Below are 26869 nucleotides of genomic sequence, written 5' to 3' on the forward strand. Positions count from 1 at the left end.
TGCCACCATCGCCCGGCGAAAAATTAGTTTTTATTTGTCATTGCTATAAACTTAATTGCATTTTTGTAAAAAATACTACAAAAGGTTTCTCTACTTCTGAGACAGCCAGCATAGAGAGGACCCAGCAATTCTGGGTGAAGAGGAAACAAAGGCAGAAGAGGAAGTCTCTGAGGTTGGCATGAACTTCTGCACAACTGAGGTTTGTGTCCTGTTACTAGGGATGGGAATTGATGCTTTCCATCTCAGAAAGAATTATCATGGATGTTTTACAGTGTCATTCCTTATGACGAATATGAAAGTGTGAAGCAAGCTCTTCGATTTTTATTTGAATTTTCTGAAACTGGTTCTCACTTTCAAATAATTTTTATATTCTGAAGAATTTCAAAAGAATTCTTCAAACATGTTTGTGCTTTTTGCCTCTGTTTCTCCTAGGAATATCATGTTTGGAGCCATAGCAGTCCCAAGTGTGGACAAACTATTTGCAGACAAGTTCAGCAATCATTTACTTCACTGTATGTGAAGGAAAATCAGTGAGCACCAGTTTCCCTGTCTATGCCCAACACACAGAAACACATAGGAAACTGGAAACTTCCTGCCTAGCATCTTAGTTCATAAATCAATTAAAAATGACTGACAATAAAGATATTTTCAGCAACTAGAAATTATACAAGGCTACTTTTTAGTAAATGATTTAGGCAACTTTTTTTGAAATCTCTAAATTTGATCATTTCTGAAAGGGCAAGTCTTTCTTTTGATTGTAAGGAAGTTATCTGAATTCATAGAAAATGAAATTCAGGGCCTCCAAAATCCCCTCACATTGGTTTGAGATTTATTAATACACTAACGTGAAATTCTTCTGGTTTAAGAATAGAGCAGAACATACTCAGGATGGTGGTGCAAAGTAATACTGCTTAAGATTGAAGGAGCAGGTTCATTTTCTCTAGGCAGGAAAGAAATATTACCAGAAATTTGGTGAATCCCATCAGAGCCATCATTTGGTACAAGGGAAATGAAAGTCTTCGCTTAGGGTTCTTAGTCTCATTAATTGAACAATTTAAGAGCAAACCGAAAAAAAAAAGAAAGCTCCAGGACAAAAAAAAAATGGACTCAAGTGGAATTTTTTAGACAATTTATAGACCTTGAAAAGCAAAGGCTCAGGGCAGGCATGCTGTAAATCTCAAAGTAGCAGAGAGTGGGAAATTGGGAACGACAAACTGGCATGGAGGTCCGCTGTGTGATGAAAGGTAGCCACATGGCAGGGAGGGGGTGTCAGAGAAAGAGTCAAGGCACCAAAAGTGTGTGTTACGGAGTTTGTAGACATACTTAAGCTCGGCCCAGCATCTGCAAGAAAAACACTGAAGAGAGTAAAAAGAATATTTATACCTTTCTGAGCCCTAACTCAGAAAAGCTGACACATTCAGCAACTTCCGTGGGGGCTTATAGGGACAGCTTTGGGGTTGAGGAAAAATGTATTATATGAAGGTGAAGCTACCTTCCCAAAGGTGGTGAGATGCTCAGTTCCCTGATCTGTCTCCCTCCTTCAACCCTTAAGGGAGGACACAGAGGCATGTCTCCACCTAGGGGTAGATTTCCATTCTTTACAAAAGAATCCAAGTTCTAAAGTGAACAAGCATCTGGCATTCCTTCTGCTCTGCTGATTTACCCATGTGCTTGCAAATTGATCCCTGAAGCTTTATTGAGTAGGCTTACATGTTATTACAAAATTCTTGCAAACAGTTATTCACAAATGCCTTCATCTGAGTGCCATTTGACATATACTATGTATTGAAATCTGCCAACATGAAAATGAGCAACTAAATTGTTTCCGATGTATTATATTGTCATGAACTTCTTAAAATGTTCTCATAGTTCATTAAAAAGATGCTAAACTAAAATAATAAAACTGCAAATGCATTATTTGTACATAGAAAATAAGATTTAAAGGGGATGTAGAAAACTGTCACCCATGTTTATGTCTTTGTACACTGTAATTGCATGAGATTAGTCCTATGAGAAAACAAACCTGGGAGCCACTGATTCAAATGATGTTGGTGGTCATTGAATTCTTGTGATTCTTGTTGCTCAATATAAGACCATCAAGACCCAATGTCATCTTCAAATTATTCCACAACAATGAGACTATTATAGAAACAAATAACAAAATGAATTCCCTGTGTTTTGTACATTTTATAATTATATTTCAGTACTTAATACTTATTACCAGATGTTGATGTTGAGATTGTAATCACGTACCTGAGCAACGACCTTGAAAAGAAAAAGAAAAAGAAAAAACAGTGAACTTGGCCATTTTGTAAGCAAGTTAAATATAAGGAAGACTTTTACTAAATTCAACTGGCATCATGTAAATGCATACACTATTCATTCTAAATGGCACTTTTTCTCCCTGTAGTATTTTGTTGGAGCTAGCGCGTTTATAAGACTACAAACAAAAATATTTTTGTGACATTGTTTTTCATATCAAATTAGGGTTTTGAAATAGATGTAAAGCCTTTAAGCTTCGACTTTAAAAAAAACATATTTTTTTCAAGATTTTGTATGATAGTGATGTGGCTAGCTCCAACAAAATATAGTGGAAATGTGTAGTTGGTCATTTACTCTAAAAGTGAGCTATTTCTAAAATTTGCATTTTATTCATTCATTTATGTTGTTTGTGGTAGAGATCAGAGTTCAACTTTCAGGAGTTGATTCTCTCATTCTACCATGTGGGTGACTGTGATTGAACCGAGACCGTTGATAATAAAGCAAATGTTTTTTTTTTTTTTTCCAAAAAACAGAAGTCTGTCACCAAACTCCACATTTCCACTATTCATATTTTAAATTCCTTCAGTTTTGAAAATTCTTCTTACAAGGGCACAGAACACATTTTGGACACAAAATAGTGACAAAGAACTGTTTTTATCTTCTTGGATACGATGCTTGTCTTGGATTTTGAACTATAATAGATTATAAGTGTGTCAAGAGTACTGTTTTAAGAAATTTGAGGATTTCCTTTAAGTCTTGATAATAGTGCTCTCTGGAGATTTGCAGATGTGGTATCTTGCTTCATTTTTTGTTATTGTTGTTGTTGTTCAAGGGATACTTTAGCCATGAGAATATCATTTCTGTTCTCTAAAGTTGTGGGTCTAAAGTTGGTTACAAAATGTTCTGTATGACTTCCTCTATCAGGTTTGATGAATTCCTCTATCTACTATCCTCTATCAGCTCAGATGGGTAAGGAGCAACTTATCCTACCCCCACCCCTTTACCACCATCTTTCTCTCCTCTTGACTTTTATGTGGTACAGGAACTGAGGATGTTACTGAACTAAACTGCCCACTTAGAATATTGGTCATTTGATTTAACTGCATTTTCTGAAATCCATTTAGATTTTAGTATATTTCCAACATTCCCTAAATATGATTTAAGTATATAAATGTAAGTAAATAAACATTAATCGGTCACTGTCCACAGATATTTAAATACTGTTAGTCTGGAGAGTTGGTTTTCAGATTTTAATTAGGCATAACTGCCTTTGCATCGTTAAAAGCACATGGGAAATGGTTAAATGGGTTTTCAGCGAAATGTGATCTGACTCCTCCACTTTGTACCACGGAAATGGATGAGCAGCCAGAGCAGTTAGCACCCATTACCAGAGGCAAGGCTCTAAATTGAGCTTAATTATGAACTTGAGAACTAATGAAAAGGAAACAAAATATGCATTACCTAATTATGATGTAATTCAGGGGGAACTATGCAATGTTGGTTTTGTGACTTAGCTGTACCAGTGTGAGATAGTACCATCAGTCATATTTTTTTTATTTGTTCAACTTCTAAGCATAGAGTCCTCTCAGCCACCCATTTTAAAGAAAAGTGTAGTTTCCTCAACAAAATATTGATTTGACACTATGGTTATAAATGATAAAATCGCAGCCTATTCTTCATGTTAAAGGGCTCCTTGGAATTTTGACTATCCATGTCTTGAGTATCTCCCAAAGAGACAGTGACCTAAGGAGCTAATCTAATAGATGAATAGTGATGTCATCTACAGCAATGATTAAATCTGGACAGTTATGTAGAGTGCAGTCATTCATTCCCTGGACAGTCAAGGTCAGAACCAGCTCTGGGGGTTCCTGGTGCTACTATTCATGTCTGTTAAGAAGGGAATGGTGACCAGCCTGGGAACAAGATGACAGCTGCACTGGAAAAAGAGGAATCAAGGAGAGTACACATTTCAGCCCTTCTTGGGTTAGTCCAAGCTCTGCTTTTTTTTTGTTCTTCCCAGGAGAGTCTAATTTAGGTCTTTCTCTGCTCACCCATGGTTTCCTTTCAATGAGCTATGATGGACAGAAACAGATGTAGCCATTAACCTAGAGGATATAGCACGGTAAAAGGGCAAGAGCAGTATAGACACTGATGGAAGAAGACAATCAAAACTGAAGCCACCAGGAACCTGACTCCAGTAATCAATCAATATATTCTTCCTTTTCTCATTCACCTCATGGAGGTCAAAACAACTTGACTTTGATAATGCAATTTTCAAACCACTTAGAAAGCAGGTAAATTGTGGGCTTTCTGATATGCTCTTAGGAGGGCATTTTTCCCTAGCTATTTCTAGCTCCTCTGTCTTGAAGACTAGGAAGTCAAACCACATGCATTTGAAAGCAGTTTTGCTATTTCAAGGGCAAGGTTTCCATCTACTGGATTCTTTGGGTAATAAAGAGAGAAAGAATTGGCATTCAATTAAATGGCCACTTAAAGGCTCCATAATTCTTTTAAATTTTGCTTTATTAGAAAAAGATCATTACCATTCACATTACAATTTTTCAATTATAATATAAACCAAACATTATATCACACAGAGTAGTAGAAAAGAATTTATAATTTGGCTTTCTTTTCTCTAGCAAATATGATGTGAAGCATATGAAAGGGTTAAATGCTCACGTGCGCTCTACTCATTACTCCAGCCCTTGGTAAGATAAAAGATCAAAGTAGTGGAAGAAATGCTGTGTATTTCCGTTTCTATTTGTCTCGTTCTGTGCTGTTCCCTGAGCAAACAACATCTTCATTATAATCCTCATGATTTGACTTTACCTGCTGATACTTAATGGTTATCTTTTTGTATATAGCACCATGGTGTGATTAGAGTAAAGCACGGCTCTTCCAGGTACCTGCAATGTAGACTTTATGACTACACACAAGACGTTTTTTGAAAATATGGGATGGTGTGCATGCACACATGTGCATATCTCTCTCTCTCTCTCTCTCTCTCTCTCTCTCTCTCTCTCTCTCTCTCTCTCCACCCCATGAACAAAATTGAATGTTAAAAATGTAATACTTGGTCTTTTAATACAAATCAATTCTCTTAATAAAATTCTAAGCATACACGCTGCATAAATTTTATACATTCTTAAATTGACTAATTTAATTACAGTAATATGAAATGAAACAATAACTAATACAGAATGAAAAATTACTCTTTTTAAAAAGGTTTTTCCCTCCTCCTAGATCCTCTCCACCTTACTAGCTACCCAATTTTTGTTCTCCCTCCATTGAAAAAAATGAAAATGCCAGAAAAATGAAAATCATAACAATGAATGAAAAAAACCAACATGGCAAAAATGCCAAAGTGTAACAAAAATTCCACCAAAAAAACCCACATCAAATTTATTTTATCTTGATTAACTGTTCTTGGTATGTATATTAGTGGTTAAAATAATGACTTTCAATGTGATGTTCCTATACAAGTATAATACTCACTTTGATCATGTTCACTCACCCAGTGTATTCTCTCAGACCCTGTACCTCTCTCCTCAATCTAATTCTTCTTCCGTTCCACCTCATATCTGTCTTTGACTACATTTCATATATGAGAGAAAACAGTTTGAGTCTGATTTGTTTGACTAAGTGTTATGATATCCAGTTCCATCAATTTTCTAGCAAATAACTTGATTTAATTTTTTGTGGCCAAATACACACACACACAGACACAGACACACACACTGGGGGAAACTATAGTGACTCTATAACCTGCCTTGTGTTGTGATAAGCTCTGATATGAAGCTTTCTCTATTGTACATTTACTTTTATGTGTTTGGTATATTTCCATAGTACCCCACATTTTTAAATTTTTAAAATCTAATCTTTTCAGGTATACTTTAGTGTTAACTTAGATATTGTGCATAATGCTGATGTGAACCTGGAGCATAAATGAATTGATTTTCTTTATCTGTCCAATAATATCTCAGTTATCTCATTTGATAGCACTATTTTTAGCTTTTGGGGAAGCTCCATACTCGGCCTTTCATAATGGCTGAACTAATTTACCATTCAACTAGCTGTTTAAAAGGGTGTTCTTTCTCTGCATTCCTACCAACACATTACGCGATCTTTTTTTCTGACATTTTAACTGGAGTGACACGGTATCTCATTGTGGTCTTGTTTGGAATTTCCATGATAACTGATGCTGTTGAACAGTTCTTTCTGTTGTTTATTAGTTGTTTATATATGTTCATTTGAAAAGAGTCTAATCAAACTTACTACTGATTTTTCTTCTGGTTTATTTTTTCCTTGCTACTGGAATTTTTGTTCTTCATATTTTAGTTATTTACATCTTGTGAACTGGATAGTCTGTAATTACTTTCTCCTCCTCTTATGATGTCTCTTCACTCTGGTCCCTGTCTCATATGTTTGACAGATTCTTCTTCTTCTTTTTTTTTTTTTAGTTTATTTATTTATTAATGATTTCTGCCTCTTCCCCGCCACCTCCTCCCATTTCCCTCCCACTCCCCCGATCAAGTCCCCCTCCCTCATCAGCTCGAAGAGCAATCAGGGTTCCCTGACCTGTGGGAAGCCCAAGGACCACCCACCTCTATCCAGGTCTAGTAAGGTGAGCACCCAAACTGCCTAGGCTCCCCCAAAGCCAGTATGTGCAGTAGGACCAAAAACCCATTGCCATTGATATTGAGTTCTCAGTAGTCCTCATTGTCCGCTATGTTCAGCAAGTCCGGTTTTATCCCATGCTTTTTCAGACCCAGGCCAGCTGGCCTTAGTGGGTTCCCAATAGAACATCCCCATTGTCTCAGTGTGTGGGTGCACCCCTCAGGGTCCTGAGTTCCTTGCTTGTGCTCTCTCTCCTTCTGCTCCTGATTTGGACCCAGCAGCACAGACATTAAGGGCCTCATTGAATAAATGGGACCTCCTGAGACTGAGAAGCTTATGTAAAGCAAAGGACAATGTCACTAAGACAAAAAGGCAACCCACTTACTGGGAGAAGATCTTCACCAACCCTGTAACTGACAAAGGTCTGATCTCCAAAATATATAAAGAACTCAAGAAACTAGACCGTAAAAGGCTAATCAACCCAATTATAAAATGGGGCACTGAGCTGAACAGAGAATTCTCAACAGAAGAAGTTCAAATGGCCAAAAGACACTTAAGGTCATGCTCGGATTCTTCTTTTTTATGTGCTAGCTTTAACACTCATTGCCGAGCTCTTAGTGTCATCCCCGAGCTCTTAGTGTCATCCCCAAAGCCCCACTACCCAGTCCAAAGTCATACACTGTACTTTATTCTCGCAGTGCTGTAGTATTTGCTGTTGTGGTTGTTGTTCCTCAGGCCTCAGACTGGCTGTGTATCAGAGAATGAACCTGCACCTATTTTCCTTTATAGCTGAAGAAGTATTCCACATTTTATATGTATCATGTCTTCATTATTTATTCTTAGTTGAAGGATATTTAGGTTGTGTCCATTTACTATATTTGTAAATAGAGAAGCAGAGAACATGGCAGAGCAAAGATCGGTGCAGTAGAATGTTCAATTTGGGGCCATGTCCCAAAGTCTGGGAGACTTGGATCATATGGTAGATTTTTTGCTTTTTTGAGATTTTTTTTCTACAATTGTTTCCAGAGTGTCTGAACCAGTTTGGAAGCTACAGTGAATGAGGGTCTCCCTTTCCCCAATTCTTCTCATTTTTTTCAGCTGTTTTGTTGAAATTAGTAATTCTGGATGGAGTAAAATTAAACCTCAGAATTATTTTATGTCTGTATTTTCTTAACTGTTAGCAATAATGAACATTATTTTAAAGTTACTTCTTAGCCACTTTTATTTCTTCTTGGGAAAACTCTGTGTACAGATTCTAAGCTTGTTTTTAAATAGGACATTTGGTTGGGTTTTTTGGTCTTTGTTTTTGAGCTACATAATTTACATATTTTTTTAAAATATTTATTTATTTTTTATGTATACAATAGTCTGTATGTATGTCTCAGGCCAGAAGAGGGCACCAGACCTTATTACAGATGGTTGTGAGCCACCATGTGGTTGCTGGGAATTGAACGCAGAACCTTTGGAAGAGCAGGCAATGCTCTTAACCAATGAGCCATCTCTCCAGCCCTACATATTTTGAGCTATAGAAATTACATATTCTATCATTTATTTCTCTGTCTGATTTTTAGTTACCAATGATTCTTTCCACATTCCCAATGTGGGCTGGGCTTTCTCTTCAATAGACTGGTTGTTCTTTTTTAAACATGCAGAAGCATTTTAGTGTTTTTAGGTTCTACTAGTCATTTGCTGACCTTAATTTTTGGACATATGCATCACTGTGAAACCTGAGGGAAGAGGAATAGAGTAGGGAATATCAGGATAAAAATTTTCTAATAAGCATAAATTGAAAAAAAAAAGGATGGAACAGGGGAAATACAAGGAATTATGCTACTAACTATATTTAAAGATATCTATGATACATGTAATTCTGCTTATAAATATATGTGATTAGTTTAACTGAATTTCACATCTAGGCTGACCTTGCTCCACCAAGACTCATAGACTATCTAATATAAGCACAAAAACAAGGTACAAGAAATCCCTTTTCAAGTTTTGGTTCAAGAGACTGCAGGGACACTACGGGCTTTTGTTGTTGTTCTTAGTTCCCCTCTCAGAAATGAAAGGTGAGTCTCTATTGCTAAAACACAATTAACTTCAAATAGGAGACAAAAAAAAAAACCCAAGCTAGATAAGATCTTAAAGTATGCTCTGTGAAGACTAGCTCCCATGGTACCAGAAGGTACCACATAAGCTACCTAAGAAAGAAACAACCAAAAGTCCTGCCCAACTATTAGGCCTACAAAAGATAACAATAACCAGCATGACACAATAATATTAAGGGTACAATAGTGCTATACATACCTTGTAGGAACCAACAACTCTTTAACTGGATATGAGGCATATTCAATAAGAGGATAATCATGCTTGTATTAACTAACTACTCAGTCTAATGAAATAATGGTTCTAGAAGGAAAACCTACAACTGCGACTTTTTAAAGCTAGCATAATTTCTAACTATGTTCTAAACATTTATCCTCATACCCATAGATAAGTGTACTCCTCAGCCATTATCAAGGAAATGTTTTTTTTGTTTTTTTTTTTTTTTGTCACAGAGAGAAAACAGAAAACCACAACTGATTAAAATGCACAGTTGAGAAACCTAGTTCCAACAGGTATAATTGCAACATAATTCCTGATTATAAGACTCATGGATCATTGCTAAACTTGAAGTGAACAAGGATGACACAAATAGACATGCTAATATGAAAGAAAATTTAATGATTAGGCTTAAGAAGTATTTAAAGCAGTAAAAATAGTGTTCCCTTACGGAAAGAACACCAATTGATTATCCAATACAAAATGGTCATCCCTGAAAGCACGCATAGAAATAATGGTATTACATATTGAGCAGATTGTGTGTGTGTGTGTGTGTGTGTGTGTGTGAGAGAGAGAGAGAGAGAGAGAGAGAGAGAGAGAGAGAGAGAGAGAAAGAGAGAGAGAGAACTTTTTACTAGCATCATACTTAACAGAGAAAAATAAGACAATCCTATCAAACAGGAATAAAATAGCGCTGTCTACTATCCCAAATTCTTTTCAATATAGTGCTCGAAGCATTAGTCAGAGCAGCAACATATGAAAAGAAAATTAAATCGATAAAAACACAAAAACAGGAAGTTAAGTTATCCCCATTTTAGATGATATAGCGTACACGAAAGATCCCAAAACTCCACTAGGAAACTTACAGAAATTATTAACAGTGAAAATGTATAAGAAGAAAGAAAAACACGAAGTACTTTCCTAGAATCAGGAGTCACAGGTATTTTTATATGCACTTTGATCTCTGAGCCTTAAATCTTTCATCTGCAAAAGGTCACTAATAACACAAATAATTAGAATTTCAATGCAATTTGTGATTTAATAATGACTTTAATGATTGACTTTTGCTACATTGAAATTTTCTAGCACCTGCCCTTTTCATCTTCTGACCAATGATTTTGATATATTAGCCTTTTGCAACAGGCAATGTCAGAGGACAGGAAAAATAATGTAAGAAGGTGAAAATCAACACTTAAAAATTCATAAATTTTGCAGATCACTCGGTGCTATTCAGCATCTATGTATTTAGATATCCTAGCTATGTTATTCTAAATGTCTTCATTTCCTTTAGACAAATCAAGTTTTACCCAAACAAAGACTATTCTATACACACATATTTCCTTTCAAATGCCCTCTTTGTACACAAAAGATTTGTCACATTACATGGGAGTATAGTCCTAGACAAATGGCATATTAAGAAAATTATTAAGCTCTTTAAAAAGAGAGAAAGAAATATGGGATAAAGTTATAGAGTATTATGTAGAAGATTAATTTTGTGTCACAGTGGTGATGCTGATGCACAGTTGGACATTTAAATCAACCTGACTGGATATTGACTTTACTTAGGAACTGCTGAGATATTCTCTTACCAAGCAGTGTGGAGTCTGATTTGAGAACTGAATCTGATATATACAATAAATAAACTTTGCTTTGATCTCTGTATCAATTCTTTAGCAGTGCTAGAAAAAGACAAACGCTGTGTGGAAAACCCAAGAGCAAAGTGTCACTCTACCCTTCACAGAAAGGATAAGTCAAGCTATTGCTTATTGAAATTGCTGTCACTGATTGTACCATAGCAGCAGTGTACAGGGTCCCCAGGGTGACTAACGATTCTTCTGTAGCCTGTTCCAGCTCAGTCATTTTTAGCAGCTTACGACAGATGGGGAAAATTGGTTGACAATAGAGGCAAGAATAAATTTTTACAATGGTTTGCTTAGAGCACAATCAACATGCTCTTTATGAGCAGTTATTGAAAAAAATCTTATTCCTGCTGTTCATAGTGTAATAGTATCTTAATTGAGATTGTGATTATGCAATTTGTGCTTTTCTTTGTTAAATGTGGCACATGTGCCAAAAACACTCTGATGCACAATGTAGGGAGAGAACAGGCATGTGCACAAGGAGTGGAATTTCAGCTTCCTTTCTAGTAGTATTTTGGGGTTAAAGAAACTTTTTTGCAGCATTGAGACTGCAAAGGATGCCTACAGGAATACAACTCTGAAAGGTCTTGAATGTGATGTATGGCATACTTCTCACCAAAAGGGCATCTGATCTAACAGAATGCTTGATTTGCCACACCATTTATCTGATCTACCACAGCAGTACACAAACTCAGAGCAATAAGTTTATTTTGCTGTTGGAAATGATATGCCTCTTGAAGTTCACATGCATGTTAAAATAGCAAGCACAAATGCTGATTGTTAGTGCATACTTTTAACAGGCATTGATTATGTTTTACTTCTTCCTCACAACATTTATAATACTCAGAAGAACAGGCCAGTTTCATGGGACTTAATATAGTAGGTATCAAGGACTTCGGATGTCATGTGATTTGCTCAGTATAATATGCCCAATATAAGACAAAGAAAGATGAAACCTAAACAAATTCGTTTCTAAATAAACCAATATTTACTAATTAATAAATTTAATTAATTATATTAATTAAATTTTTCATTTGCATAACATTTCTAAATATTATGAATCTGATTTCCATTGCTAAATTTCTACATCTTATAGTTTTTCAATATAGTCAAGAATTGACAAGGGGGCCTGGAGAGACGGCTCAGTGGTTAAGAGCATTGCCTGCTCTTCCAAAGGTACTGAGTTCAATTCCCAGCAACCACATGGTGGCTCACAACCATCTGTAAAGAGGTCTGGTGCCCTCTTCTGGCCTGCAGACATGCACACAGACAGAATATTGTATACATAATAAATAAATAAATAAAAGAATTGACAAGGTATAGTTTCTTTTCTTTGATTTGCATTGATATTTCAAATAACACAAATCTTAGTTATTCCTTAGTCAACATAGTACAACAGATTTACTGTGTCTCATAAAAATGATGGGGATGCTACACTCATGCCGTCTCAATCCAACATGACCTCAATTAGGACAACCAATGGAAATGAAAGTGAAAATAAGAAATCTCACGGGTCCCTAACCTGAGACAAAGAACTATAGATACCTTAGGGATGATAAGAGTGGGAGAAAACATCTCCTGACAGAAAGACCTCTAACTGATTATCCAACACCACAGCATCAGACCTGAAATTATCTACATATAAAAGTAACATTATTTGGACTGAGCAGGATGTATTTGTGTTTGAGAGTAAATATGTGTGTGAACATACATTTGAAAAACCACACGTGTAATGGTTTGCTCTGTCCCTTTAAGCAACAAGCCATGCTCACTCCATCCCCTATCTGCCTAGGCAAGCTGCTCTTCAGCTTCCAGCCTGAGTCCCTTCTTTTATGCCTCTGAAGATCATTGAGATATGCAAAGGATTTGCCACACTGATTAAATTCATGAGTTTATTTACGGCATGTGTTCTTTCATGCATTTCAAGATGGCTCTGATTTGCAAAAGCTTCACCTTATTGATTACATACAAAGGGTTTCTCTCCAGTAAGTGGTCCTGTATGCATGTGAAGATAACTACTGCGTGAAAAGGCTTTACCACACTGATTAGTTACAAGTTTTTCTCTCCAGTGTGGGTTCTCATATGTATATGGAGACTGTTGTAACTTGCAAAGACTTTACCACACTGAATATATTCATAAGGTTTTTGTCAAGTATGTGCTCTTTTATTCATCAGAAGATGACCATGACATACAAAGACTTTACTACACTAATTACATTCATAGGATTTCTCTCCAGAATGTCTTCTTTTATGCATTTGAAGATGACTGTGACATGAAAAGGCGTTACAACACTGATTACATTCATAGTGGTTCTCTCAAGTATGTGTTATCTTGTGGCATTGAAGAACACTGTGATATGCAAAGGCTTTATCACATTGATTACCTGAGCAAAGAAAGAGAGAGAGAGAAATGGAAGAGAAATGGGGAGAAGGGAGAGACAAAAGCTGCCTCTTTAAGAGGGAGATGGAAAAAGAAGGGACTCAGGCTGGAAGCTGAAGATTAGCTTGCCTCCATGACAGGGGGAGGAAAGAGGTGTGGCTTGTGTCTTAAAGGAACAGAGCAGACCATTACAGCAAGGATGGTACACATCAGGAATTAGAAGAAGGAAAAGGAAGGGGAAATGATATAATTAGAAAATAATTTCAAAATGTAAAAAAATATTAAATGCCTAACTATGTGTTATCATTTACTATTAATAAAGTATGAAAATATCTCATTAATTAAAATAGTTCTTTAACTCAATTTTTAACTCATTGTCAAATTCTTTTCAGAATTCCTGAAAACCTCATCGGAAGATTTGCCATAAAACATGGCAAGTTCTACCAATTTTCTTTGAAAAGTTTTTTTAACTCATTAAAACATAATCCATAAAATCTCCCCTCCCTTGAATTATTCTTATTAGAAAATTTTCACATAACGTGTTTTTTTGTCCTGTACTAATTTCTTCATATCTTTTTAAGTAGAATGCAATTAATCTCCATAAGCAGTGTAACTTCTCCCCTTCCTCCTCTCCCTCCCATCTCCTCCTCTCTCTTCTCCTCCATTCCTATCTCCTCACCTCCTCTCCTCTCCACTTTTATTTCTCATCTATACATATTTATGTGTATGAAGGCTAGATAGATATAATTGTGGAGGTATGTCGCGAACCAGCCTCATCAAAAATACCTCTCACCAAGGTACATGCATGGGAATTTAGAAATACAGTAAAGAATATGAAGGTGCAAGTGGAAATAATAAAATGGAGAAACATAGGATAGTATCAGGATTTCCAGTGAGTACTGAAAATTCACCCACATTTAATTTTCAAGTGCTTAAAATATCCCTGACCCCAAAAGGTAGGAGTAAGACAAAAGATTACATTAGCATGACACAAGGAAATGAACAAGCCAATTGAAGATTGCAGGTTACAGTCATAGTTAAACGTTCTGTTGCTAGAACAAAATAAGTCACACTCACACAATAAACCAAAATATTCTGTAGTCAAACCACTCCCTTGGTGGAATACAAAAAAAGTTATCTCCATAAAGAGAACTGGAACTTATTTCCTAAAACTCTTGTTTGAGGTAGGGACAAGCTACTTCTCTATTCCTGGAGTACAAGGTCTGGCTATTAGCCACACCTGTTGACAATAACCTTAAGGAAGCAGAACTCTCCGACCTACCTCTAGTTGGGACCTTTATTTTAGGTAGAAGCAAAATAACCTTGAAGGAACTAAAGGTAAATTCTAACTCTCTGACCTTTGGTCAACAGGGAAAGAGGCTCACATTTCTGGGCCTCCCACAGAGGTGTGTGTTGATTTTTCTTACTCCTACATGGATGCTACTATCTGAGACTTATGTAATAGTCTCTGAATCTCCAGGATTAGCTTCTCTTTACAGCTACCAATCCAGGGAAAATAGAACTTCAGCTTCCTCGTAATCCCAGGAACTTTTCCTAAAGTATACTTTTTTCCTTTTCTATTTATTTATTTAGTTAATTCGTTTTGTTTGAGTGTGTCAGAGGCTCTTTGCTGAGCTAATCAAGCTCTGGTTGTATGTAATTTGAAAAATGGTATGTCTTGATTGCCTTAAGTACCACTTAAATTTTACCCAGAAAAAAAAAGTGCTCTGAGAGATTGTAAGAAATGCAAACATGCAGGAAATGCACACATGCAGGTCTGAACTGAACTAACAGTACATTTTTAACAACATTGGCTAGTGATGTAATTTGAGTCTGTGTACCTATATGAAGGTAAAAAGGCATGGAGAGAAAGGAATTTTGTCTCACACAAATTAAAAATCAAGGAGGACTAGTTTCTCAAAGAAAACACATACTTATTACAGAGGACAGATTGGATGTTAAACATGTAAAAGACACTAATATTAGTACCCATATGTAAGTATTATATATTGGTTACCATATTAGGCATTATCCAGGCAATGTATAGCATTCATAGTACCCCTGTAACATATTAATAATGTGGTACTTTTGGCTTTAATAGATGAAATATTGTACCGAAAATGCTTATTAATGATCAAATGAAGAAATATTATAATATTAAGTCTTAATGAGCATAATGGGAAAAGCTGAACAAGACAAGGATACAAAATATTAACAAGAATGATGCAAGGGAGTGACCCATTTTAAAAAATAAATGAATGAAGGTTAACTTGGAAAAGTAAAATTTGAGCAAAGACATGCACCAGGTAGAAAACAATGCAAAAGTCCCAGATCTATATTCCAGAGAGAAACAAAGATAATTTTAAAACTTAGGTTTGGGAGCAAGCTAGACACTTCTGAAGAGAACTAAATACAAAATTAAATGCAGTATACCTCCAATGATGAATTTAGTGAAGTAGACAAGAGACATTTCATAATGACGTTTCAAGTGTTGATAAGAGATGTTCAATTATTGTTCTAGAAAAATCACTAAAACTTTTTGAGTTGGGAAATGGTATTTGATCTGTTGTTCATTAAATGTGTTAAGAGCATACAGTAGCAAATAAATGATCAATAAAATAAAAATAGATCCAAATCTATCCCCATGCGCAAACTCAAGTCCAACTGGATCAAAGACCTTAACATAAAACCAACCATAATGAACCTCATAGAAGAGAAAGCATTGCCACTGGAGATCACTTCCTAACTGTAACATTAGTAGCACAGACACTAGGAGCAACAATTAATAAATGAGACCTCCTGAAACTGAGAAGCTGCTGTAAAGCAAAGGACTTGGTCAATAAGACAAAGCATCAGCCTACAGAATGGAAAAAGATCTTTACCAATCCCACATCAGACAGAGTGCTGATCTCCAAAATATACAAAGAAATCAAGAGATTGGTCGTTAAAAGAACAAGTAATCCAATAAAAAATGGGCTATAAACCTAAACAGAGAACTCTCAAGAAATGAATCTAAAATGGCTGAAAGACACAAGGAAATGCTCAACATCCTGCTATCTTGAAGTTTCACCAGTGGATACGAGGCCTCTATTGTCCCTGCAGTAGAGGAATTCAGAGCTGGAGAGGTTTATTGCCAGTCTTCAATCTTTATGACCAAGAATAATGCATTTCCTCATCTCCAATGGTTTATTGATTCTACACATTAGATGCCCAACCTAACTATGCTCTCAGAATGTGAAGATGTAGTGTCTGCTGGCTCATGCTGATTTTTATACAGTATTTCATTTCTAAGTAGAATATAGGTCTGCAGAGCAGTGGTTCTCAACCTTTCTGCTTTTTCCCTTTTTAAATTAAGATTTATTATTTTCTCATTTTACATAGTAACCCCATTACCACGCCTTCTTCTCATTCTACCCCAGGTTTCCCTCTATCCCCTCCCCCATACACTCCTCAGAAAGGGTAAAGCTTTTGATGAAGAGTCAACAAAGTCTTATCCTTCCTTCACTTTGAGGCCAAGACCATGGCCCTTGCCTCTATATCTAGGCAGAACAAAGTATCTCTGCAAAGAGAATGTGTTCCTAGACTCCAGTTCAAGCACTAGGGATAAATCATGATCCTACTGCCAGTTGCCCTACAGACTGCCCAAGCCTCACACCTGTGTCACACATCCATGGTCCTACTTTGGTCCTATGCAGGTTTCCTCCGCTATCAGTCCAGAGTCAGGGAGCTCTCACTAGCTCAGATCAGCTGATAATCTTATGGGGACCTAAGGAAAATTATGAATTATGGCCAAATCCTGACTGCAATATTCTGTGAGGCTTGATCACCTCAGCTAGCTGTTTTGAGGTTGTTCTGGATGTAGGACTCAGAGGAAACTCCAGCAGAGTTCCTCTGACATGTTGGATCATCTGGGCCATCTGCTTCTATGTAAGATTGTTTGTGTGTGGGAGAGGGGTCTTCCTTGATCACACCTGATTTTTCTGAACCCAAAATGAATCCACAGCTTCTCATTTCCTGTGGAAAAAAAAAAAACAAAAACTTTTCTCCAAAGTAACATAACTTTTGCCTTTAATTTTGAAGTAAAGGCATTTTCAAATTGCATATGTTGGGTTAATCAAAACGCATTTATAATCCAACGTCTTTTAGCAGCTGTTGCTCCTTCCTCAGCATTCAATTTAAACACAACACAATAACATACAGTATCCAGACTCTGTGTATTTTCTATCTTTTCATGGCTTTATTTTAAACTCTATTTCTACTAATTCTTTTTTGGATTTTTGAGACTAGGTTTCTCTGAGTATCTTTTGCTGTCGGCACTTACTCTGTAGACCAGGTTGTCCTTGAACTCACAGAAATTCACATTCTTCTGCTTCCCAAGTGTTCATATTAAAGGTGTGTGCCACCACACCCAACTACTCTCTTTTTTTGATTTTTATTTTGAGGACTTTATCGTTTTTTCTTTTCTCTACTAAGCCTACATATTTTTTTTTTAAAAAAAATACACTCTAAACCATTTAGAGGTTTCTTTTGTCTGAATCTATCTTTACTGTATATCTCTCTTTTTCTGACCACATGAGTCTTTAATTTGCTACATTATATGGCTAGGATTAAAGCCATGGCTTTGATGGCTGGATCCACTCCATTCCTTAACTTTCTGGGAGTCTAGCCTCATGGCAGAGGGCCTGGCTGGAGGCATGATATTGCTGCAACTCTATGGCATTTCAAAAGACCTGCTACCACCAAGAAGCACGCTGTCAGCTGTCCATGAACACCATTTAAGTGTTTGCTGATAGGTTCTCTTAAAAGAACTGCAAGGTTTTTGCAGCTAAAGCTGAGTCAGGAAGCCTATCTTAATTGAGACACGCTTTCCTCTCACAAAGTTCACCTGAGAAAATGCAGCTACCAAGAAGCTATGCTTAACTCTGTTCTTTTTCTTTCTAGAATTACTTCTCAAACTCTCTCAGGTTTTAAGTGGATTTAGTTGTCCAGGTTGGCACCATTTGTTTCTGGAAGTTTCTGTCCTGCTTCAACCCGCAGCTGTTCAGTCCCAAAGAAGCACACAGAGGTTGACATTAATCATAAACTGGTTGGCCTATTATCTCAGGCTTCTTAATAACTCTTTCTTACATCTTAAATTAGCCCATTATTCTTGTCTATGTTAGCCACATGGCTTGGTACCTATTTCACTGAGGCATTCTCATCTTGCTTCTGCAAATGGTTGATGACTACAGACTGACTCTCTTCTCTTCCCAGACTTCTCCTGTTCTCATCATCCCATCTCTACTTCCTACCTGGTTGTCCCACCTGTATTTCCTGCCTGGCTACTGGACAATCAGTGTTTTATTAAAATACAAGTAACAAATCTTTACAGGGTACGAGACTATTGTCCCACAGTACCCTTTAATGCACATCTCCAGGTTGTGGTAACCCCAATCATAAATTTTTTTCATTGCTACTTCATAACTGTAAATATTTTTGGAGATAAGGGTCTAGTGAAGGGGTTCTAACCCATAGATAGAGAACTGCTGTAATGGAGGAAGCTATCTTACCAAATCGTTGAGATAAGCCACAGTAATATGTATTTCTGAAGTTAATTTAACCTTATTGTTCAAGACAAAGCCGATTTCAAAGGATGGTATTTTGACTAATAATTTCTTGTTTTCCACTCCTTATCCAATCCAGTGTGAGCATTTGTGCTGCTTCTAATTTTTCTAAAGTGATATGCAAATAAATCTTCAAGCATAATATTTAGTCACAAAACCACTAATGAAACATTTTTTTCAGGAAAATTAATCATGAAGTCAGTACCACTCAATCATAGTTTTAACTCACTCAATAGTTTTAAAAAATGAGAGAGGATATTAAATTAGTAATTTTAGTTAGCTTTATCTACCACAGAAATGAACCCAGAACACTTAAATTGTTACAGAATTGAAGCCCGGGAGGGTTCAGTGTTTTCTTTTTAGACTTATGGCATTACTTTATAAACTTTAAAGCTATGTTTTATGTAATTTTATCCATTATAACTCTTACTACAATACATGATTCTTTCCCTGATCATTTTTATTGAAATGTGACTTTTCTGAATCTCATTATTTCAAGGTTATCTTACATATTGGATGTTCTGGATAAAAAGATGTTAAGAGAGATACTGTCTCTTAAAAAATGAAGTTTTCTATCCAGAGAGAAGTTTAAATAATCAATATTTCTTTTAGAAGGAATTGCTTTTGATGCTGGAGTGTCATCAGAGTGCTCTACAACAATACTTTGGCATTTAATTTTGAAATAAACCAGATTCTCAGGAGACGCAGGATATATAGCTCATGGATAATTGAGTTAGGAATGTAGTCATTTTGAAAACTGTTACCTGGTGATGGGGTTTGTCACAGACACTGGATGTCTAAGCAATTGTTGCTTCCTTTTTGGTGGCTCATGGGCTTTGAGTCTTTGTTGTGATACAATAGCCTAAATCCTAGTGTGTGTGTGTGTGTGTGTGTGTGTGTGTGTGTGTGTGTGTGTTTGTGTGTGTGTATTAGCATCTGATAGTCACTGGTTTTAAGAAAATGAGTTAGTTATTGGTATATTTACAAAATATGCAATAAAATTGCTGTCTTGACACAGTTATTTAGTCATTTCAGTCAAATGCTGTTTTTAATATGAAAAATACGGAGGAAATCAAGTTGCTGTTGTATGGTTTACATAGAAATTCATTGTATTGTTTCTGTTTCTAAAAGAAAACATATTTTTTGACAACCAATGAAATGGTTAGTGTCATCTGAAATAAAGCTATACATTTTAAACATAAACAGGTGAAATAGGTTCCTGTTCATTTTTCTTCTGATCTCTTAATGTTTATTCATTTATTAATATTTCAAAGGCCTTGAGGTGATGTTTGATGGCTCAACATAGGATAAAATCAATAAATAATAAAGACAGTCTGTGTTAACCTCAGATAGAAGTACAAGAAGAAAAATAGAGCATATGTTCAGTCCATTATGAAGATCATATTTACATAAATTTCCTATAAAATTTTCTGATGGAGAATAAATGACTCTATAGGGAAATATGAGCATTAGCAAAGCAATGAAGTTTTCATTAAGTATAAACAGATGCATTACATAGTTAAGGTTTGCTTATTAGATACTAAATTAACACCAGTTTATATTTAGCTGATGACTCTTTTTAGTCCAAGAATTGCAAGTACTATGCAGCAAACATTTGCATTTCAAAAGTCATAAGCAATAAAAGAAGCATTTTTATATTTATTGAGTGTACCAATCAGATGATGCTGAGGAAGTCAGCTAGTGGCAATTTGTACATGTGTTTGAGTTTTGTGGAATTGTAAAGAAAACTAATAGCTAAATAAACAGATTGAAATAGTGTTAAAATAGCCCTAACTGATTTGTGTTTTTCTGAAACATTCCAGGTGTTGTCAAAGTGGATTATGGAGATGTGTCAGTCAGAAAAACACTAAGGGAAAATCTGAAGTGTAAGCCTTTTTCTTGGTACCTAGAAAACATCTATCCGGATTCCCAGATCCCAAGACGTTATTACTCACTTGGTGAGGTATGAATTATTTATTTTGCTTAAGTTATAAATATATTTTTGCAAATGGAACACTTTATAAGAAGCTCAATATTTTTTCATGTTATGGATAAAATGCTGTAAGGATTTTTAAATGGTCTATTTTAAATGACTTCTCTCTCTTTTTTTTTTTTCAAGGACCATGAAGGTCTTCAATGTGGTAAACTCTAAAGTAAGGGGAAGTTTAAGATTCAGCAAGCAGAATTTTCTTGTTTTATTACTAATAGACAGTGTTTTGGCCAATTAAACTTATTCCTAAGTGTTTTCTGTTACCTCCCAAGAGTTTTTGTTTCTGAGTGTTGTAACCATTAATATCATCTGGACTGAAAGCAAAACTGAGGTTTAAAACACAGCAAACCACTAAAATTATGTAGCTACAAATTTTGATACAACAATGTATTTGAACAAAAATATATTTCCATAACAACATCTAAGATTGAAAAGTTTGTCATCAGTTTTATTTATTTGTTTAATTTAACTTCCATGAATGCAGTTCTCCCCTTCCCCCTCTCCTCCCATCCCCCCTACCTCCCTTCTACCTCACCCCCATCCACTACTCCTCTATTTCTGTTCACAAAGAAACAAGCCTCTAATGTGTACCAACAAAAGATGTCATATCAAATTTGCTGAAATACTAAGTAACCCCCTTGCATTAAGGCTGGGCAAAGCAACCCAATATGAGAAATAGGTTTGCAAGAGCCACCCAAAGCCAGCCTGAGCTCCCAATGCCAAAGTCCCACATGTAGACCAAACTACACAACTGTCACATGTATGTAGAGGGCCTAAGTTGGTCCCATGCAAGTTCCCAAGTTGTTGGTTCAATTTCTGTGAGTTCCTATGAGCCAGGTTAGTTATGTTTTTTTTTTTGTTGTTGTTGTTGTTTTGTGATGTCTTTTACCCTTCTGACTTCTACAGTCCTTCCTCCCTCTCTTCAGCAGGATTCCCCAAAGTAGACCCATTGTTTGGTGATGGGTTTTTGCATGTGTTTCCATTAGTTAGTGGATAAGACTCTCTGATATTTTATAAGTTACCACTTTTGTGTGAATCATTAGAGATAGATGGAGTCCCTTGACTGTTCCAATAGTCAATCTATTTCAGTCATACAGTAAATGTCAATAGTCTTTGAAAATATTGCAAATAAAAGTAAAAGTGAAATACATAAGTTGGATCTTAGTGTTATAAAATGGATTTGACACTCATAGTAGTGTACCATTCATTTATAAAATACTTCAATTGTTCAATGTAAATAATTGACTTCATAATTATACATATATACACATAATAATCAATTGCTCAAGATTTGATTTATATCCTTTATGATATGTGCTCCCTATTTGTAGTTTCCTATTTACTATTGAAAAGTTTCTAATCAAAACTAATTCAATATTGATTATGCTAAAAGCATTTGACCTCAATAATATAACTCATTTAGGAAATTAGATTTAATAAATGACTGTAGATTTTAACTATTATTTTGTAGTTCAGAATAGTAAAATGTTTAACATTTGGTGCTCATACTTTATAGAAGGAAAACAGTGAAAGAAGCTCTCCTCACATTAAGTAGAGCTGATTTGTTTTATATAACTAATGTGAAGTAACTTCCCAATACTCCATTGGCAAAATTTCTATCCTCCATCAGTTGTGCCCCTTCTTTATGTAGAATTTCTGTTTTCATGTGTTTAATCTGAATTGTGTAATGAAAAATTTTATATGTAGTAATAAGTGGATACTTTTTTACTTGTGTGTTTCCATTCACTAATTAGTTCTGCTTTGATGTGTTTATATGGAGAAAATATTGTAGTTGTTCCTTCTTAATATATAATGCATGCAAGAAAAGAACTGATTAATCATGAAATTCAATCTATCTTTTAAAAAGAACATTGTACCTTATTTTGATATAGATTATTATTCTCAATAACACATGATAATAAATCATTGCCTTCCTTTTAGTCATGGGATGGAGCCAATCAAAGAGGACTTTTGGGAAACTCACTGGGACCATCAATTACTCCTGAAAAATACCTGAACTTTATTTGATTTAACAAAACTAAATGTTTACAGCCAAATTAAAAATTCAATTGTAAGATTTGGGCATACCAAGAAAATCTATTGACTTCCCTTTAAATAAAATTCATTGTAGGCTAATTCCTCTCAATAGTGTACTAAGTTTGAAGGATCTATCTTCTGAAATAAATCAAGTGCCTACACTAAATACAAAAATATTCTCCAAAAATTTCAGAGGTTGATTTGAGGGATCTTTGCAATGTACATAGAATAAGGTGGCATAGTAGATTGAGAAAAGTCCCAAGACCTCAAGTCAATCAACATAAGGCTCATCTCACCTAAGATTCATAGTATCATTTGAAATCAATGTAAGGTTCTTCTCTCTTAAGGCTCATAGTTTCTGCAGTAGGTGATGCTTAATACCTAAGCCAGAGTGTCTCCTAGAGTGTCTGGGAAGAAACAACAGTAAAGCTGATTTGTCACTGTGTTGATACTGCTCAAAGTAGTTTCCATTAATTGTACTATTTTTTAATGACAGTATTTTCCTCAGTTGGGTCTTTTTTTTCTAGTTTATGAAGAAACTGTCACATGGGATTGGTGCAAGTTAATTATTGAAGTCAGGATTCTAATACCCGTTAGTCTAGCACTATAGCCCATGCTTTTGTTATAAGTCATAAAAGAAAATAACTTTTATTTTCTATTCAGTAAAATATTATTATTAAGTAAAATCTGAGACCTGTCTCTTGTGCGAAGAATGCAAAGCTACATTAAAAACAAACAAAACTCCTTACTGTAGAGTCGTTCTACTGAAATTGAGATGATGTAAGGGTGTCAAGAGGAAATCAAACAGGCAAAGGAAAACAGTGGAAATCAAAAGCGCCCCACATGAGCTATGCAGCTTTCCGTGGTTCTACTCAAACACCCGATAAGTTTAAAACATCTTTGAGATATATTGTTTTGAGCTTCCTGGGATATTAATGTACTGTAGTTTTCCATTTTAAAACCAGGCTCCAAATAAATCCAACACAGCATTTGTATCCATGGAAACAGAAAGGCTAATTCAGCAAGCTCTCTTCAATTCAATTTTTGCTTAACCATGTATGCATAATTTAAGATGAGCATCTTGATAATGAGTTAGTGTTAAACTGCTAATGGGCAAAAGTCATGGTTTGAGGCTTTTTCTGTCTTACTGCCTGTCATGTCTTTCATTCCACAAGAAGGGACTTTTTCCCTAAAAGCATTCCAAAGTGTCTGATGTAGAAGCTACTTGTTATCAAATTATATTTTAATCTAATCACCATGTACTTCTTCCTTAATTTCTAGTGACCTTTTAACAATTTAAGATTTTACGCAGTTCTTTAAAAAAGGTCCATATATTTAATGTTGTTCTCTGGATGAGAGCAAACATTTCTCCATCAATCATTTTTTTTCTTTATAGCTTTCTTCATTCTGTTTGATGATTATCATGTATCAACACTGAAATCAACATGAGTATACTTATTGATGTCAGACATCTTTACTTTATGGTCTAATGTTTACATCTACTTGTATAATTGAAATGTTACTTTACTCTTCTCACAAATTAAGTGCAAATGACAATCAGAAGTTAAAAGATGTGGAATTGCTTTGAACTCAGACCTTTAAGTAACTTAATGAAGCATGTGCCTTTTAGACTCAGTAAGCAGCCCTAATGAAATGAGGAGGCAGAGCCCTTTCCAGTATCAAATGCTTTCTTAAGAAGCCCTTTATCTTATGTAGATGTAACCTAACAGGTTCAGGTGTTCTAAATATAAGGACTAATTACTCTACAGATTTAAATAAATAACCTTCTAAAACAGTATGTTGGCCCAAAATTTTAAGCTCTGACAGGGTAGTATTCTATATATATTTTGAGATATTTGGAACAAAGGACTCTCCAAGGTTAAAGGGATGAAAAGTAGGATTTGTGGAGCCAAGTGGCTTAACCCTAGGTACTAACAATTTCCATCTGCATGCTGCCTGGACAGGTTTTGGCATTGGTCTCTGCACTTTGTATTGTGCGGTTGACCTCAGCACTTTCCCTCTTTAACCACGTCAGCTAGTTAATGCCCTTATATACATGCTATTATATTTTTTAAATATTTTTGAAGAGCAAACTTAAATAGATAAAATTAGACATCTGCAAAGCTGTGAGACTGCAAGGATTATAAATAAATTCTGTTAGTAAAAAGAGTGGAAGCTAAAATGCTTAAAGCCTTAACATCCCTGGTAATCAGATTTATTTATAGATTCACAGTCTTTTTGACCCTTTAATAGGATAACCAGTAAATTAGCATCTAATTCTAGGTCAGACACACAAATGTAGGTGTTCTCTCTCAATGCTTTAATTTCAAAATCTTGGAGACCCTGAAGCCAATTTTCATCCAGAATAAATGAGTACATATCTAGGAGAAATATTGCATTTTTCTATTAATTTTGAGTAGAATTCACTCCAATTTAATTTTTAGTTAGATATTGATACAAGCAACTGCAATAAACCATAAACAGTTTGAGATTTTAACAAAGTAAGATTGGGCTTGTTAAATAAACAAATTCTTATCCTTCTGAACCACTCAAATTAACAGATATACATCATCATTAATATGTATGCAATACAGCCCATATATTATAGAAGATTGACATTACAATACAGAGCCAGTATAATTATTTGGTAAGTTGATAAAGCCCAATAAAGGATAAATTTGCTGTTGTGATTAAAATTTTCCAAAGTTCTTTTTCAAGTGTAAATAATGTTATTCTTTATTTTTAGAATGGCAATTTTAAATATAAAGATTTATTGATTGGGTGGGGACAATCCCTCTATTTTTAGATTCGTGTAAACTCTCCTCTTGGCAATCCAGCAAAGGGAATAAAAGCCAATTACTTCTAAGAGGGCTTCTGGTGTGCAGCAGAAACTGTGCAGTGGCTTTCTGACTTCCAGCACCAACATTAAGTGAAAAACAATACTTTCGTTTATAGCCTTAAGAATTACTTCCAAGGCGTAAAAGATTATGTATAAACAAAGAAACCTCAAAGCAGATAATCAATTAAAGTTAGAACTGCTCTGGTCTTATGTCATGTAGTGAAAGCTGTATCACAGCATAGAAAATAAATCAAAGAATTGCTAGACCTCCAAACTCCCACAGTGATCTGGGTATTTTGATGTAGGGCATGTAACACATGTATTTGGGATTCTTAGTAGATAGAAGCTATTTACAGATTGATTGCCATTTGCTAAGACTGACACCAGTGACAGGTCAGTACCTTGTCTACTTCTTTTCCAATGACACCCTTTAGGAGCCCACATTTGACGTGTACCAAGTTGTTAGTGGGTTTTTGGTTTTAAAATCGCATACGTACTCTACAGTATGTCTTTGTAGGTCATAGGGAAACGTCTAGGAGTTTGTTATCTTCTTACACCAAGTAGGTCCCAATAATAAAAGTTAGGTATTCAGGATTGAAGGTAAATGCTTTTATGGCCTGAACCATCTTACTGGCTTTGCGCCTAGTCTTCATAACTGGCCTCCAAACTCTCCTACTAGATTATCTGTAAAAATTATGATTACTATATAATTATAATCATGGTCTTTCATTGCCTCTGATCGATACCAACACTTTTCTTGCCTGTCCAGGTCTGTTTTATAATACTCACTTATTTGAAAGTCACGATTGGCATTTCCCAGCTTCATTAAATAACTGTATTTATTACTTGTGGAAACGCTAGTTCAATGTTTATCATGTCATTGGCATAATGGGAGATAAATCTTGATTTTCAAACTTGATTGGATTTAAAGGTCACCAGTAGATTAATGAAGCACACCAAAGTTGAGCAGTTTTTGATGAGAAATTATTTCCCATAAAGTAAAAAAAATCGTATCTGAAACTGGGAAGGGCCTTTGGCACACAGATGAGCTCTCCACTCTATGTTCTGAAGCGCTTCAACATTCTGTCACCCGTGGATGCTTGAAACTCGCTTTCAGTCTCTCTCTCTCTCTCTCTCTCTCTCTCTCTCTCTCTCTCTCTCTCTCTCTTTTTTTTTTTTTTT

The 26869-nt window shown here is 35.5% G+C and overlaps 1 protein-coding gene across 2 annotated transcripts in view; it reads left to right on the top strand.

Annotated features, from left to right (window-relative positions):
• The window catches only part of Galnt13 (polypeptide N-acetylgalactosaminyltransferase 13), a 469688-nt gene that overhangs the window by 397825 nt on the left and 44994 nt on the right, over positions 1-26869 (top strand). For both annotated transcript variants that reach the window (XM_026777759.1, XM_005346417.2), the window contains exon 10: positions 20645-20784. In XM_026777759.1, the coding sequence (XP_026633560.1) occupies positions 20645-20784 (140 nt within the window). The remainder of the gene's footprint in view (positions 1-20644; positions 20785-26869) is intronic.

The sequence above is a fragment of the Microtus ochrogaster genome, chromosome 4 (genome assembly GCF_000317375.1).
Source record: "Microtus ochrogaster isolate Prairie Vole_2 chromosome 4, MicOch1.0, whole genome shotgun sequence".
NCBI classification, from domain to species: Eukaryota; Metazoa; Chordata; class Mammalia; order Rodentia; family Cricetidae; genus Microtus; species Microtus ochrogaster.